At 40.9% G+C, this 18,091-nt stretch overlaps 1 protein-coding gene across 6 annotated transcripts in view; it reads right to left on the reverse strand.

Moving 5' to 3' along the window:
• Window positions 1-1,497: 1,497 nt before the first annotated feature.
• Window positions 1,498-18,091, reverse strand: part of ankrd44 (ankyrin repeat domain 44) — a 62,421-nt gene continuing 45,827 nt past the window's right edge. The window contains exons 18-30 of one of the 6 annotated variants that reach the window (XR_009798121.1): window positions 15,806-16,007; window positions 15,639-15,726; window positions 15,449-15,566; window positions 14,020-14,242; window positions 13,826-13,913; window positions 11,288-11,371; window positions 10,661-10,806; window positions 10,491-10,573; window positions 8,412-8,494; window positions 8,240-8,331; window positions 8,050-8,118; window positions 6,175-6,298; window positions 5,113-5,249 (exon numbers count right to left, since the gene is read on the reverse strand). Coding sequence is in view for 3 of the 6 variants with exons in the window: in XM_061841591.1 (XP_061697575.1) it covers window positions 5,081-5,346; window positions 8,240-8,331; window positions 8,412-8,494; window positions 10,491-10,573; window positions 10,661-10,806; window positions 11,288-11,371; window positions 13,826-13,913; window positions 14,020-14,242; window positions 15,449-15,566; window positions 15,639-15,726; window positions 15,806-16,007 (1,473 nt within the window). In the remaining 3 variants the exon portion in view is untranslated. The other 5 variants (XR_009798122.1, XR_009798123.1, XM_061841591.1 and 2 more) reach the window with 5 other exon arrangements.

The following is an 18,091-nucleotide window of genomic DNA, read 5'->3' on the forward strand; positions in this document are numbered from 1 at the left end:
CAATAGAATACCAGCGGGAGAGAAGATCCCAGAAGAATGGAGGAAGTGTGCTAGTCCCCATTTTTAAGAACAAAGGTGATGTTCAGAACTTTGGAAGCTACAGAGGAATAACGATGATGAGCCACACAATTATGGGAAAGAGTAGTGGAGGCTCGACTCAGAACGTAAGTAAGTATCTGCGACCAACAGTACGGTTTCATGCCTAGAAAGCGTACCACTGATACATTGTTTGCCTTGTGGATGCTTATGGAAAAGTACAGAGAAGGTCAGAAGGAGCTAAATTGTGTCTTTATAGACCTAGAGAACGCCTATGACAGACTACCAAGAGAGGAACTGTGGTACTGTATGCGCAAGACCGGTGTGGCAGAGAAATATGTTAGAATAGTAAAGGACATGTATGAGGACAGCAGAACAGCGGTGAGATGTGCTGTAGAAGAATTTAAGGTGGAGGTGGGACTGCACCAGGGATCCGGCCTGAGCCTCTTCCTGTTTGCGGTAGTAACGGATAGGCTGACAGATGAGGTTAGACTGGAATCCCCTTGGACTATGATGTTCGCAGATGATATTGTGATCTGCAGTGAAAGCAGGGAGCAGGCGGAGAAACAATTGGAAAGATGGAGGCATGCTCTTGAAAGGAGAGGAATGAAGATTAGCTGAAGTAGAACAGAGTATATGTGCATGAATGAGAGGGCGGTGGGAGAAGAGTGAAGCTCCAAAGAGAAGAGATAGCGAGGGTGGATGACTTCAAATACTTGGGATCAACAATCCAGAGCAATGGTGAGTGTTGTATGGAAGTGACGAAACGGGTCCAAGCGGGATGGAACAGTTGGTAGGTGTCTGGTGTTCTATGTGACAGATGAGTACCCGCTACGATGAAGGGCAAAGTTTAAAAATCAGTGGTGAGGCCGGCCATGATGTATGGATTAGAGAAGGTGGCACTGAAGAAACATCAGGAAGCAGAACTTGAGATATCAGAAATGAAGATGCTGAGGTTCTCGCTCAGATTGAGCAGGTTGGATAGAATTACAAATGACCTCATGAGAGGGACAGCCAAAAATGGATGTTTTGGAGACAAGGTTAGAGAGAGCAGACTATGATGGTTTGGACATGTCCAGAGGCGAGATGGTGAGTACATTGGTAGAAGGGTGCTGAGGATGGAGCTGCCAGGCAAAAGAGCAAGAGGAAGACCAAAGAAAAGGTTGATGGATGTGGTGAGGGAGGACATGAGGACTGTGGCTGTTAGAGAGGAGGATGCATGAGATAGGTTTAGATGGAAAAAAAATAACACGCTGTGGCAACTCCATACGGGACAAGCTGAAAGGAAAATAAAAAGTAATACGTCATTAATCTCAGACAAAACTGTTTTGCTTTTTGTTTTCTTGTTTAATTTCTTTATATATATATATATATATATATATATATATATATATATATATATATATATATATAATACCCCATGCCACTGTATAACCTTAATCACCTGTTCATTATCGATTTTTATTTTTACTTAAAAGTAATTCACCTCCTTCGAAGGTTAAATGGCAACTTAAAGCAAATGGGTTTATATATAGCACATTTTATCCACAAGGCAACTCAATGTGTTTTGCATGATTAAAACAGATGTGATTTTTCCGTTTGTAGTGGGAATTCCATCTTTTTAAATTGCATGGATTAAAAAAAATAAGATCTTCTGTTTTTCTGCAATATTCCAACCAGAACCCATGCCAGAATCCACACTCATTCATTTTCCGATCTGACTTTTGCAAGCAAGGTGGAAAATGTAATACTGGTCTGTTGATTGAAATGAATGAAAACGCTTCTTTATACAAGGCAGTTTATGGCGCCATTTGCAGTCACTGTGATTTGACAGGGACGCCATCACACTCGCAAATCTGCACAGTCGAGCACACGTGTAAAATTTGTTATAAGTTCAAATATATCACTTAGTTTGTGTAGTCTTGACCAATGCAATTGCACACTTGTCACACATTCTCAGCGCATATGAAAACCGAACCAGCGCAGTAAACCACCGCCTGACGTTTTTGGGTTTTTTTTAAACATGGAAGCACACAGTTTCTTACGAGCTGCTCAGCCTACTTGTACTTCCTATTTTACCTGACACCGACCCCTCTCTCATTTTTGAATCTATAAGATTGTTCCTTCACAAGGTGTAGGGCTACAGTCGCATGTAACAGCCATATTTGTTTCTTTGTGGTAGATTGGATTTTTTTTTTTAACAGTTTCCGCTGTCTTTTTTTCTTTTTAAATCTCTCACCAATCTAGAAATTCTGTTCTGTCCCACTGATTGACTCTTATCCTAAATTCAATTAAAATACAAAGAAATCACAGAGCAAGCTAAAAAAAAAAAAAACCTCCACTGTTACACTGTAAATCTGTTCAGTCTCATTGTCATTGCCCACAAGAACACTGAATTACAGCAGCAGAATTAATTTATAAATATATATATTTTATATATCTATTTTAAAATACAGATTTTTCAATGTCCCACTAAAATAGAGATGGAAATTTAAAAAAAAAATTAAATAAAATATTTTGGACAAATTTGTAATATTCAGTTCAAAGGACAGGTAAACATTTGAGGAGATATTTAAAATACAAGACAAAATTGCAACATTTATTTTTTGAAAGTGTTATAAAAACACTGTGTGTGTCTGTGTGTGTGGTTGTACTGCATCAGGAACTGCTGTGAGAATCAATTTACAGTGACCTTTTTTGGGACCCAGTGAAGCTCAGCTAGGTATTAAAATGTTGCATTTAATACATTTGGGCTTATCTTTTGCATTAAATTAACAGGATCCGTTGGGTTGGCGAAGAATTGTACAAAGCTTTATACATCAACATATAAAAGAGCAGTACCAAAGATGGCATTTCAATTTGTCACGAAATTTCAGAACAACAAATACTTGACAAATGATCAAAATCAGATCATGGTCCTGAAAAAAGTCAAAATTAAAATCTCAATTTTAACTTAAATATTGTCATGGCTAATTGAAAGCAGGGTGTCGGCTATAATGTTTAAAAAAAAAAACACATAAAAATTACTTAGATTGGACAAGATTTGGAGCTACGAATGCATTCATGACAATACTAATTATCATGTTGTTCAAACCGCAAAAAAGGGAACATTTGGCTTATTCTAGTAGTTTGGTTTTCAGAAATCCGATTGGAAAAAGCTTACCTTCAAAACCCTGGTACACAGGAAACGAGCAATTCTCTTTAGTTTTTTTGAAAACAATGCACAAAAACACAAAGATCGAAATCAGACTTCGCAAAGAGGACATACAAGTGCCAACAAGGAGAAGGAAAAAAATAGCAACCTTAGAGAAAACTGGTCTAAAGATAACGTGTTATGGTCAAACTGATTTGTTTTAATAATTAAAATAATCTTTTTGTTTGAATTTTTTTCTTTTCATTTGTTTTACGTTAAATCTGAGAGTGTTTCTCTTGTTGTAAAATTCAAACATTTGTCTTGTATTAAGAGGTTGTTAAATACCACAGGAACAGTATCAACTCTGAGGTACTCCGGGACACTGAGACCTGCTCCCATGAGTATGTGTCATGTTGCAATATAAGTCACAATGAGCACATAGTGAACAAAATGTCCTGCCTTTCTTCGTTTGTTGACACTCATTGTGATTTGCTGACGTGTCAAACTACCACAGTGTCGCGCCAACTGCTGGCAAGGAGGACTTGTCAGTTTTTGCCTGTGGTACCGGTGGCAGGTATCAGGAGCCTTCACGAGTACATGATACCCCGAAATCAGGCTTCCGATAAGCACATCTTGACAATTCAGACAGTCATGACAAATGAATTGCGTTGTGAAATGCCATTCAGATGACCTTTGAACTTTCAGACACTGTAAAGTACATGATTGTGCTCTTAAAAAAAAACAAGAAACATCAAGGCACTGCACGCAATTGATGGCACGTTGCTGGTTGCTTGTCATGCCGAGGTCGAAGTGCTGGCAATTTTTGAACTATCATTTTTGTTCAATTTTTTTTTTTTATTATTTTAAGAGGCTGACGCCAGCTACCCTGATTCACAAACGTCGGCATGCAAGCAGTGCCGAAAAGGGTGAGAATACATCTTGGGACGCTTTCCTAACCAACTCCTCATATTTTGTGCTTCAACTAACAAAGAATAAATAAAAACTTCTACTCTCATATGGGATGAGGAAAGTCTCATAAAAAGTTTTTCCTTGTAATATTTTGACTATTCTTTTCATATCACCACACCACCACTGTCATATTTGGAGCTTTTCTTGTAATATTACAAGTATTTCTTGTGAACTTACAACTTTGCTAAATATATATATATATATATATATATATATATTTTTTTTTTTTTTTCCCCGGTAACTTTTTGTCCAACTTTATTGTAAAATTATGGACTATGACTTAATTCTCTTGTTTTTTTTTTTCTTGTAATTTCCAACTTTGCCATGAAATTTTGACTTATGTTCCAGTGCATCTTCTTTCCGAGGAAACTTAATTCTTAATTATTTTAAGTATTACTAATGCAGTGTAATTACAAATGAAATATAGTGCTCTCCTGAAACTGTTTTGTATCTCAAATCTTTAAGGTAATTTTACAACTTCATGCTGATGAAATTACAATTTCTTTACAATATGACAACGTTTTCATGAAATTTTTGTTGCATGTGCTTTTGTAATTATGCATTAATAAATTGACCCAGTGTGTACACCATGTCCATTTCAGTGAATATTAACTACAAACATTATCGTGTAAAGGCTGCTTATTTAGGACATCAAACTAAAATAACTATAAAAGCAAAAACGACATGGACCTTTAGGTTTTAGTTTGTACCCAAAAAAAAAAAAAAAAAAAAAAAGTTTAAAATGGCTTGATGCTCTTGCTTGTGAAAGACACAGAAGCTTTGGAGGGAAATCACGCTGCCACCCAGAGGCCAAGTACCGAGGTCAGTTGGGATTTGGAGCACCTGTTTTTAGAAGACGAAGAAAAAGTAACATGCAAATGGCCCACGTCAACTTCTTCCTTGAAAGATGGCATTGAGTGCAATTTTGTCGCCCATAAAGGGTCAGAAAGTTTCCGAGTCCTCAGAATCGTTCTCCGTGGTCCCCTCACTGGAGGGTCCTGAGGGGTTCCTGGTGCTGCGCGGGCCCTGGGGAGCGGCGGCCGCAGCGGGGTCTTTGTGGGCCTTGTAGGGCAGCTGCCTCAGCAGGGCGCCAGGGGAGGGGGCGCCGGAGCTGCAAGGGGAGCAGAAAGGCATCATGGTAGCCAGAATGAGTGCCAGGCAGTCGGCCACCTCACGGCTGGGAGCGCAAGCCAGAGCGGGGGTCAAACCTGAGAGAGAGAGAGAGAGAGAGAGAGAGAGAGAGAGAGAGAGAGAGAGAGAGGTGCAGGGGCAAAATGACAGGGAAGCAGAAATGGCCAAGCAGGAGACAAAAGAGGGACGGAGCGGCATACAGGTTAGTTTTAAGCGGCGCAAAAAAATATACAAGAGGGATGCACATATGCAGTAGAGGGAGAAAAGTAAGAGGGCTCCTGCGTTCTAGTTGCTCTTCTTAGGGAAATTTTTGCAAGAATATACAGTACGTGCCACCACTAGTCCAAGTATTGTGATTAATACTAAATTCATGGAATAAGAATTAAACACTTGACTCGATCAATTTATTTATTTATCTATTTCCCAAACCCGGAAAAGCGTTCGGGTACTCCCGGCGTATGCTACGTTAACTCGGATGATCACGTGTTGATGACATGATGGTTTTAACCCAAACTTGATAACATTTTGTCAAGCCATCATGTTGTCAACCCACAGAATCATAATTTCTACTACTCGGAGTACAACGTTTAGACTAGTGGTGGCACATAAAACGTATTCTTGTTTCATTTTGTTTAGTTAGCTTGAATAAGACCTTGTATGGGAACAGTTTTTCACAAACCAAGGTCCATAAAATCACACTTAGTTGAGCTTGACGTGGAAGAACAAGGCAAATAACTTTTTGTTTGCACATTACAGAACAGTGCATGCTCAAAGAAGTCAATCCAAAAGAAGCAAACAAGCAGCTTCATTGAAGTGGACTGACACGGGAGATTCCCCCAACAGCTCATGGTTCATTTTGCAGTCATTAGAATGACTTATTATCTCAAGTAGGGATAGGTAAGTACCAATATCAGGCCGACGGCAGTCTTATTTCAAGGGGTCGGGTACTCATGGAGGCTGCCGATACCCTCCACTGATATCTGGAAAAGCTGAAATCAAGAGTCCTCTTCGCGAGTCGTTGGCGCTACACTGCAGCAGTTTAACACAGAAAATCATCACGTGCGGCACAAAGAATGAAAAGTCTTTGTTCGCAATCATCAGTTGTTGTGTCCATTGAAATTTTACATTTATATAGAACGAGTGATCTCCGTAGTTTGTATCAGCAAGTAGTTACGCGTAAGTACTGGTATCAGTATAAATAAAAATTGGTATCAAAGGTTATGATTAAATCGTGTGTATAAAATAATTGAAAATATGATTAATTTATTTAAGATACATGTTATATTTCAAATAATGGTTCTTTCTGAGGAAACTTAATTCTTTATTATTTTAAGTATTACTAATGAAGTGTAATTACAACCGAAAAATAGTGCTCTCCTGAAACTGTTTTATATCTCAAATCTTCAGAGTAATTTTACAACTTCATGCTGATGAAATTACAATTTCTTTACAATATGACAACGTTTTCATGAAATAGCGAAGTTTTTGTTGCAGGTGCTTTTGTAATTACGCGTTAATAAATTGACCCAGTGTGTACATTGTGTCCTTTTCAGTGAATATTAACTATAAACATTATTATTATCGTGTAAAGGCTGCTTATTTAGGACATCAAATTAAAATAACTATAAAAGCAAAAAATGACAGGGCAAGCTTTTTTTGTTTTTTTGCGTTTTGCGTTTTTTTCCAGTCCTGTCCCTATCGAATATTTTTTGTCGACTAGCCTACTGACTATTCCATCAACTTACGTACTAATAATACCAAATAACACCTTTTCTATAGCGAATGCACAATACGTTAATAAAATGACACATTAAAGGGCCACTGTCATGAAATGGATGATTTTTAGTATGTTATTAATGAAAGAACGGCAGCCAACATGGGTCCATGCATTTTTTTCCCACCACAAAACATGATTTTGACGTATACAGCTTTTTATAACTCCTGCCATGAAAATCCTCTTGAGGGATTTGTTTTCGAGAAGAAACAGGAAGTGACGTACATGGCAAGACCGCCCTCAAGTGGACTCGTTTGTTTCCATTAGTTTTACCTCCTGGAAGGTAGCTCGTTGTTAGCCAAAATGCCGGCTTGTTGTATTGCTGGACATTGCTTGAGGACACGGGAGGATTGATTTACCCTTCATAAGTTTGCAAGAGACCCGATTCATCGTGAACAATGGATTGCACGGGTGCAGAGGACGAAAGCTTCGTGGGTTCCAAAGGACAGGTAGGTGTGTATACAGCTACTAAAAAAAAAATAATAGTTTGGGGCGGACCACATTATCGGTCTCTCATAATGTCATAAAAGATCCGCGTATGTATGACAGGCGTGCTAAATGTGTCGATCTGTGCGCCGGATGGCGTCGGGCTGCTGCTTCGCTTTGCCAGCAAAAGCTGCGCTTCGGGCTCGTGGACTGCGGCGGCTCTGAAGAACGCAGCCGACAATGCCTCACACAGCCGCGTGCGACGACAACGCAGTAAAGTGCCCTGGCTCGACGGTGTTGTTCATCGTATACTGTGGCGGATATGAACAACCCCCTAAAGCAGCACGGAAGGGTCCACTACGTTTTCATTGGCGAATGTCCGGGTGACGTCACCGACAGAGGATGCAGCCAATATGGTGACCACTTAGATGCCGTAGAACGACACTTCTGCAACTTTGCGCATGGATGACGCACTTTCCGCTCACATTTATTTTTTCGTATAGAGATTGAAGTGAATAATGTTATATGTATTTTTCATTACAATATCTATTTTAGAATGTTTATAGGGATGACACCTGACCTTTAAAGTATACAGTCTTTTTTGCAACACTATTGTGTGGGAAAACAAGTCAAATTGGAAAACCAAGAGCTGAGTGGGAAGCCCCATGACAAAATAAGAACAAAGACAAGGTAAGGTGAACATTGACAGGCAATTAGCATGCGCACATATAGGATGCTGCGTATTGTTGGGCCAGAACGGTCTTTCCTACCATTCTCGTCCATGGTCTGAATGTTGGCTCCTCGGGACAGCAGCTGCTGCACTGCCTGTTTGAGTCCGCTACGAGCTGCAAGGTGCAGAGGCCTGATAAGAAACAGCCTCATTAAGGACGTCATAAATTACATGAGGGATTATTCATTTAGGTTTTGCGGCGAGAAGCTCACGTTTGTAGCGCAGCGTTGGTGGCGTTTATTTGCGCAGAATCGGACAACTTCTCCAGAATAAGGAGGACACAGTCTTCCATTCCCTGGATGAGGTCACATATCCTAATAAGTTAGTCATGTAACCATGTCATTTAAAACAATATTAGTAGTGGTACTAGTTCCAATAAAGGAGCAGAATCAAAGCCGTCACACAAGGAAAGCTAGGTGGCCCGTAATAATGGCAGCATTTTTTGTCCTCTGATTGGTTGGTCAGTGCAAAACTTGGAAAGGCCAAATTCCACAAACAAAACACATCTATAGCAATGTGCACACATTCATACATTCATTAATCAGCATCTCTGTTGAGTATAGTGTATTCTTAATATATACTGTACACACACAGTTGAAGCCAGACGTTTACGGTGAAAAAACAGATTTCATTTTTGTCTCACTGTCTGAAGTCAAATCAGACGAAACTCTTCTGTTTCAGGTCAGTCAGGATCACCGAAATTATTTTATTTTCTTCAATGCAACAATAATAAGAGAACTTCTTTTTTCTTTTTCTTCCAGGTCAAAAGTTGACATACATTTCCTTAGTATCGAGTAGCATTTCCTTTAAACTACCACAATTTGGGTCCAATGTTTTGGGTAACCTTCCACAAGCTTCTGACAGTACTTTGCTGGAGTCCTGGCCCAATCATCTTGACAGAACTGATGAAATTGAGTCAGGTTTGCAGGTTCCCTTGCTCACACACACCATTTCGGATCCATCCATCCATCCATCCATCCATCCATTTTCTTAGCCTCTTATCCTCACAAGGGTCTCGGGAGTGCTGGAGCCTATCCCAGCTGTCAACGGGCGGGAGGCGGGGTACACCCTGAACTGGTTGCCACCCAATCGCAGGTAGACAGACAACAGTCACACTCACAATCACACCTCAGGGCAATTTAGAGTGTTTAGAATATGCAAACTCCACACAGGCAGGGCCGGTATTGAACCCAGGACCTCAGAACTGTGAGGCCAACTCTTTACAGTTGCACCACCTCCTTTTCAGATCTGCCCACAAATTTTGGATTCATTTCAGATTAGGGCTTTGTGATGACCACTCCAAGACATTGACTTTTGTTACACTCCAGCCACTTTTGAACCATTTTGGCAGTACGGTTAGGGTCATTCTCCATTTGGAAGACCCATTTGCGCCCAGGTTTTAGTTTCCTGCCTGACGTCTTGAGATATTGCTTTAATTTCTCCATGTAATGTTCTTTCTTCATGATGCCGTCTTATTTTATGAAGAGCTCCAGTTCCTGCTGAAGCAAAACAGGTCCACAACATGATGCTGCCACCTCCACGCTTCACAGTTGGTATGGTGTTCTCAGGTCTACAAGCTTTACCTTTTTTTTTCTAGATCTGACTTTTTTTTTAATCAATCTTTTAAAATGCATTAGTTACCTCCTGTCCCAAAATTAACCCTCCAAATCTCTCAGGTCACCTGGATCTGTTTTTCCTTTTTTTTTAAAAAAAAAAATCAGTTCCCAGGGTTAGAACCATACAATAAGCTGCTATGCCCTCCAAGTCTGGAACAAACTCCCAGAAATCCTAAACTCAGCTGAAAAACCTTACTGTATTTAAATCCAGGTTGAAGACACACCTGTTCTCAGCTGCTTTTTAATAGTTATCTAAATGTAATCAGATTTTAACGAGTGATTTTAAATTATTTTTCATCTCTTTTTGTGTTAACTTTGAATCCTATTTGTATTTATCTTTGAACCACCTTGTCATTGATCTGTGCTATACAAATAAACTTGCTTGCCTGTATCCGCATGTAAAATCTTTTTTAAAGAAAACTGATTAAATGCTAACACGATACCAGTTGTAATGGCAGAACGATGATAACCTAATGTAACAAAAGTGCCAAGACTGATTGATAAGGGTTTTTGTGTGTTATTTCTTGTGGTAATTGATCAAATGCTAACATGTCATCAATTTGAATAGACTGATTGCACCTTTTCCTAAGACTTGTTTTTTCCACCCGCAAGTGACTTCATTTTATTTGATCATGGAATGGAGCTTCCAATGGAGTCCCCCGTGTGGACACTTACATTTTTACATGCTAGATGCAGGGCGGTGTTGCCGTCTTTGTCGGCATAATGGAGGCAGCTGGCGGCGCTGTTTATCAGAACCTCTGCACCAAGATGCATACAGACAATAAATCAACAAAAATGTGGTTTTGTCAACAGGTAAAACGTGACGGGATGTCAAAGGTGTATACCGAGGGCCCCGACGCGGCCCTTCTCAGCTGCCATCATCGGTGCGGTGCGACCAGATTGGTCCACGGCGTCGACTGGTGCATCGTGGGAAAGGAGCAGCTGGACACAGTCCACGTGACCCGAGAACGCTGCTGCATGGAGGGGAGTCCTGAAGGAGTAAGAGAAGAAGCCAATAAAATGACATTACTTGCACAACCTCAAGAAACAGTCAACCAGGCACGGCTCATAATCCCCCAAAAACTAATTACGGTTTGGCACTCACAAGTCAAGGTAACACCGTTTCATAATTTTTATCTTATGTGCGTGCATGAATCAGTCAAAGCCTTTTTACGTTGCAATTTATATCCCGTTTTCATCCCCTTCAAAATGCAACACTGCATCAAGTTGGTCGTTTACCGTTCCACAGATTCGCCTCTAGTTGAAATGTTTTCTTCTTTTTGATACTATATTTATGAACATTTCGATACACTTGAGTTCCTGTGGCGTTCGACTGGGCATCAGTGGTGTCAGTTTGAAAACCACTGCATTAAGGGTAATAAACATGGGATAAACCTGCACTCATAACACATTCTAAAAGCACTACAAAATGGCAACCTGACTATATAACAAGTGACTCCGAATACACACACCTGTCCTTATCGTCCTTGCAGCCGGTGATGTCTGATCCCATCGCCTCCAGCAGCAAAGATGCACAGGCCTCATGGTCGTTTACCCTGTTAGACAGCAAAGGAGTTGAAATTTGCCTCATGGGAAAAATTATGGAACACTGATTTTTGGTTTTTTTATTAATTTACTTATTTTGTATCAGTTCTGTCCGGTGAACACCAGAATTATTCACAGTCCAGCGTTTCCAAATTATTTCTGGTAGAACATGTACTGTTATTTACAGGGGGAAAAAAACAGCCCTTCCTTGTATTTGGAGTTTTTTTTTTTTTTTTGGTCGGGCCAAAGCAATACTTTGATGCTGAAGTAAGTAGAACAGTTCATTTTAACAAAAACTAACAGCGCTTTGCAACAATCTTGTGGTGTTTTGGTATCAAACAACTGTGTTGAAGTAGGTTGAGTTTTATTTAGACAAAAAATAGTGCTTTGGTGCCATTTTGTGGCATTTATTAACCAATTACAGGGATTTTGTTTGATTTGCTTCCCGTTGTCTGAGATGCAAAAAAAGACCGATGATGAGCAAAAATGCTGAATCTGCAGCCACAGACACAGCATTGCTTACCTACATGTGTATACTGTATAGCTGAAGCGTTCCAGCAAGTCATTAGCCATTAAACCTACGAGACCTCTCTTGGTGCTACCCAATCCGAGGCAGACGTTGGTGAGATATAGTTCTATTAATTTTTCCAGACTTGATAAAGTGTAGTTGTTGTGGTAACAGCCAGCAGGCTACTCATGTTTCAACAAGCTGCTGGCGGAACAGCTTTACCTCCGTTGATGAAAAGAACTGGGACACTTTAGCCAAGCTAATTACTTATTACTTCGCTAAATAGCTAGCGAGCCAAGGAGTTAAACAGCTCATTCTGGTATGCTTGATCACGGTGACGTCGTTAAAACAGGAAGTCACAAACTGCTTCATCTCTGCGTCCTGAAGACCCACACCACGGTTAAAAAAAAAAAAATGTTTATGATTCAAGACACAAAGGGCGGTTCTATCTTAAGCAGCGTGGCATTAGAGGCTATACGGTCGTGATGAACCTTACCGACCAATCTTATGCGAGTGCAGTGCCCCAAATCAATCACCTACCAAATCTGTATTGAAAGCGGTAATCACTGAAATAACCGCAAGCAGACTACCCAGGGACGAAAAGAAATGAGAGAAACAGATTCTGCACTTAAAGTCGAGGTAAAGACTGAGAAAAAGCCGAAAATGCAGAGAACATACAGAACAAATAGTGCTTAAATTGAACGTTGAGTCATTTTTCTTGGTTCTTCTCAGGGGGAAGTTCCCACTGGGAGCACTTATTAATGTTTGAATATATTTGAAATGTCATTTTGAAAAAAATCAAAGGTTTTGTACAAACAATCTCTGCAACGGTTCACTTGTCATGATTTGTTCAACTGAAATATGAAAAGTTGTTTAAGACTTCGATGTTGTGTCAAGATGTTGATTTTAAACAACTTTATTTTTCTGAAGCAGTTAAATGAGAGAACATCCCACACTTCTGATAATATCTTTGATTACCAGGGCAGAATTTGTAAGATGTGTACAATTCTTTATCATCTAGGGTCATTATATCAGTGGCATAAAAAAAAAAAAAATAAAGACTATAATTTACAATCTATCATACTATCATTACTACTCTCATACTACTATACTATCTATTATCATTACTATACTATATTATCATTACTATACTATTACTATCATTACTATCATTTACCATGACAGTTTTAGGTGAACTATGATGTTTAAGAAAAAAAAAAAGAAGTGCGATTGTGCCAGGAACACAATTCTGATAACTCATTAATTAGCCGGTTAATTATACAAAGATTTGATGACTAAAATAAAAAATCATTTTGGTTTCTTAGCGCTCATAGCAGAAGGCAGAATATATGACTTTTATATTTTGTCTTTTAGTATCTAACTTTACAACAAAATTATTGTTTTTGTTTCTTTGATTATCTTTGTCTTACGTTGTAATGTGTTTGTATGAAAAAAAAATGAATTAATCATCAGATTTTGCCAGTTTGGAGAGGGTTGATAGCAGTAATAATTATAAAAAGCATGTTCAAATCTGGCGGCACGATGGTTCAGCTGGTAAAGCGTTGGCGTCACAGTTCTGAGGTCCCAGGTTCAATCCCAGACCCACCAGTGTGTAGTTTGCATGTTCCGTGCCTGCGTGGGTTTTCTCTGGGAACTCTGGTTTCCTCCCACATCCCAAAAATTACACGTTAACAATAATTGGAAACTCTAAATTGTCCCTAGGTGTGATTGTGAGTGCGGCTGTTTGTCTCCATGTGCCCTGTGATTGGCTGGCAACCAGTTCAAGGTGTACCCTGCCTCCTGCCCGTTGACAGCTGGGATACGCTCCAGCACTCCCTGCGACCCTCGTGAGGATAAGCGGTAAAAGAAAATGGATGGATGGATGTTTAAATATCATTTATCAATCTTCAAAAAAGGTAGTTTTATTAGAAGAGTGCATAAGCAGCAGCAAACTTACACAGCACAGTGCAGTGGCGTGAACGGGTTCCCATCAATGCAACGACACCCTTTCTGCTCCAGTAGTACTTCCACGCAGCCCTCGTGGCCTACACACACACACACACAAATGCACACACACACCGGCATTTGCAAAATCAAAATAAGAACACGCAAATAGACTGTTCCCAGTCACACCAGCGTCCAAACACCAACCGTGGTAGCAGGCCCAGTGCAGCGGCGTGTACCCGCGATGGTCTCGGAGTGGGGGCAGCGAGTCCGGTTCGGGGCAGGCCATGCCGAGCAGCTCGCTCAGCCAGGAGGCGTGGCCTCTTGCCGCCGCCAGGTGGATGGCGGTGCGACCTTGTGCGTCGCCCAACAAGATGGACGCCTCCTGCTCCAACAGACACTGGACGCACTCCTCCTGGCCGCACAGCAGCTGCAAAGGAACAAACGTGGAAATTCAGCCACTAGGGGAAAACATCAAATGGCATTTTTTAAAATCTTACTTAAAACATTGTCTGTACACTCAAAGCGCTGCATTGCTTATTTGTATTATTACCTTATAGAAACCATAAACGCAATAGAACAGCATATACAGTAACTGTCATGTACATCACCTGGAACGAATATTTATCTAATAAGATGAAAAAAAACAGAAGAAGAAATATTCAAGGACATCTTGAAAAAAAATTCTATACATTTATTCTACTTTACTAAGCAAAGCAAAGCAAATTTATTCACAGGGCACATTTCATAAATAAGGTAACACAGTGTGCTTTACATGGTTAAAAGCATTTAAAAACAAAGAAATCAACATTTAAAACAGAGAAAAAAGCGTGATAAAAGTACAATTAAAACAGCGTACAGTGCAAGAAATATCGTTTGAAAATGGAAATACCTGAAAAAGAAAAAAGCTTTTAACCTGAATTTAAAAACATTTACACTTGGGGGTGACGTCATTTCTGCTGGCAACTAATTTCATTTGTGGGCAGATTAATAGCTAAGTGCTGCTTCACCAAGTTTGCTTTGGACTCTGCGCTCCACTAATTGACCTGAGTCTGTCAATCTCAGAGCCCTACTGGGTTAGTATTCCATTACCATCTCTTTCATGTATTCTGGACCTAAACCATTTAGTGATTTATAGGCCAGTACCAGAACTGACTGGAAGTGAGTGTAGGGACGGTGGTGCAAGTGGTTAGAGCGTTGGCCTCACAGTTCTGAGGACCGAGGTTCAAATCCCGGCCCCACCTATGTGGAGTTTGCATGTTTGCATGTGTGTGGGTTTTCTCCGGGCACTCTGGTTTCCTCCCCATCCCAAAAACGTGCAACATAATTGGACACTCTAAATTGCCCCAAGGTGTGATTGTGAGTGTGGCTGTTTGTCTCTATGTGCCTCGCAATTGGCTGGCAACCAGTTTAGGGTGTACCCTGCCTCCTGCCCAATGACAGTTCGGATAGGCACCAGCATTCCAGCGACACTTGTGAGGATAAGTGGCTAAAGATAATGGATGGATGGATGTTACAAATCATTTTGGTATATGGACATCGGGTTGTAAATCCCCCAGGGACCATAGTTTGGACACCACTGGATTCAAGCGAATCATCAAAAGTAAATTATCAAAGTGATGTGAGGCTCACTCACCCCGATGTGCAATGCGGTCATGCCATGCTTGTCGGCCATGTTGACGTCCACCTCCCGCTCAAGCAGCAGCGACACAGCGTCAACGTGACCCCCCGCCACAGCTAGCATCAGAGGTGTCCTGTATACACATGGAGGTGGTGTGTGTGCACGTGTTTGTGTGCGTGCGCGTGTGGACTGGGAAATTACTCACTGTCCCTGAGAGTCGGCAGCATCTGCGAGATCCGCGGTGTCTGATTCATCCAGCAGAAGGCGCAAACCCGTCACGTGACCATTCATCACTGCAGAGCGGCATAGAAGCACCATGTGAGCACACGGTTAGCTCATAGCTCAAACACATCTTCCAACTTTGGCCCAGACCTGCTAGGTGAACGGGAGTGCGCCTGTGCTGCGTGTCGCATGTGCACGGCGACGCCCCGTGGCCGAGGAGAATGTGAACACAGTCTGCGTGGCCTCGGAGTGCTGCCATAGCCAAGGGGGTCCGGCCGTATTCGTCCCCCCGGTCCGGATCCCTCTCCCCCTGCAGCAGCACCTCGAGGGCCTGAGTGTGGCCGTGGTATGCCTGCACAAACCCAACACAAATCAAATGACTGGCTCACTCCAGTCCACCATTTTCCTGCTATACCGCTTTTATCTATTGCGCCCCCACTACAGCGTAGTATGAAGTCTTTTTGTTTTGTTTTATACCCACTACATTGAGGGATTCTGTGGTTTGTAGTTTTTTTTTTTTTTTTTTACAGCATACAGTGAAAAACACACATCTTCCTTGCTTAGCATTCAGACTTATTTTTTTAACCTATCCTAGTGAGTATTTTTATGCTCAGGCCATAGCAATTAAATCATTACCTTGGTAAAATCATGTGGCATCTAGGTGCTCAGGAACTATGTTGAAGTGAGTTGAGGCATTTCATTAAGAAAAAAATAAAGCTTTGCCGCTGTTTTGCAGCATATACAGTGTCGTCCAGAAAGCAAAGCGCATGCACACATGCTGTGAAATGAAAACAAAAGACGGTTGCAAATAAAAGTATTTATAAATATATAATTTAATTACATTGTAATGGTGGGGGCGCCACAGCGATCGACTGTTTAGCACCTATACCTCACAGTTTGGAGGACCGGTGTTCAAATCCCGACCTCAGGGGTGTGGTGTTTGCATGTTTTCTCTCGGTATTCTGGTTTCATCCCAAATCCCCAAAAATACACTGTACATAGTGGGTTAACTGTAGACTCTAAATTTCACGGAGGTGTTAATTTGATTGTGAATGGTTTCTTGCTTGTATGTGCCAAGCAATTGTTTGGCAACTCGTTCAGGGTGTACCCTGCCTCTCACCCCCCGATGATAGTTGGGATAGGCTCCAGGACACAAGAGATCTTGGTGAGGATAAGCAGTGCAGAAAATGAATGGATTGAGAGATGAATGTAATTGTGGGTCAGTGCTTGGTTCAGCAGAGAAGGCTCTGAAGGCCCAAACAGCACACCACTTGTATAGACAACAGTACAGCCTACTTTTTAAGGGAACCAAAAGTCATGGGACAAATGAGTTAATTATGGTCTGAAGTTTTGAAGGTATAGACATCACCAGATCTGCCAGGGCTCAACTGCCAGTCTTCTCCAATGAGTTCTCAAGCATTTGGCTGAATTTGAACAGATAATATTGCCACAAAAACTGCACACTTTTTGCACACGATCAATAAACACAAAGAAAGCAGTTGCATTAGGAGCCATGCATCCCCCAAGCAATGACACGACCACAACGACGCTTCACTCATGTGGAAGTCGAGTCAACCAGCTCGCGTCACATGCCAGCCCACCCACCCCAACTCATGAAAGGACATATCTATCACACAGGTAGTTAGCATTTTCTTGACAACTTAAACCTGCAATTTTGCGTGTTCTTGCATTTCATAAAGTTGAAATGTCTTCATGGTGGGATGGAGCTATTTATAACATTCTTTAAATGTTCTCTCAAGCACATTCCCCGACTGCAGGTAGTTCTGGAACAAATCAACTGCGATGAACAAGATTTTACTGTCGTGGCCTCTGTGCCTCGGTTAAATACGTGTAAGTGCCCCAATTAAAAAAAGTACTTGGTGGCTTGTTTTACTGTAATACCATAAATATTATACAGTAGTAAAGTCACAAGCAATGGACCTTTCTGACTGACGATCTTAAGCTCCGCCCCCCTTAGCTACATTTGCCATGTCCCACAAGCTTCCAAAATGGCGAATGAACAGAACAGGTTTGAAATTGATTCTCTAACGCGTATTCCAGATAATATTGTGGTATGTTTTTGCCAAATAGGTCAGACTTGTCCAAGAGAGTTCTACAGAGAGGTCTCAACTATTTCACGCAAGGATATTTAAACAGAATTAAGATTTGGGACGGAGCAGGACGCAATGTCAGTTACAGTGAAATGTTGGCGATTGATGCAAAAAACGCCTCACAAACTTCATATTGAAATCCAACAGGATAAAATAGTGGAATCGTACTGCACATGTAAAGCAGGGTGAGTACTCTTTACTTGGAAAGATCGTGAGTAATATCATTGTAGTCTTTATAAGTAAGTCAGGTTCAATTTTCTCCAAGTGCATTTAAACAATGGTGATTAATAACTGGGTGTATTAATTTGACTTGGCTCGTAATAAA

Source organism: Syngnathoides biaculeatus, chromosome 14 (genome assembly GCF_019802595.1).
Source record: "Syngnathoides biaculeatus isolate LvHL_M chromosome 14, ASM1980259v1, whole genome shotgun sequence".
Lineage (NCBI taxonomy): Eukaryota > Metazoa > Chordata > Actinopteri > Syngnathiformes > Syngnathidae > Syngnathoides > Syngnathoides biaculeatus.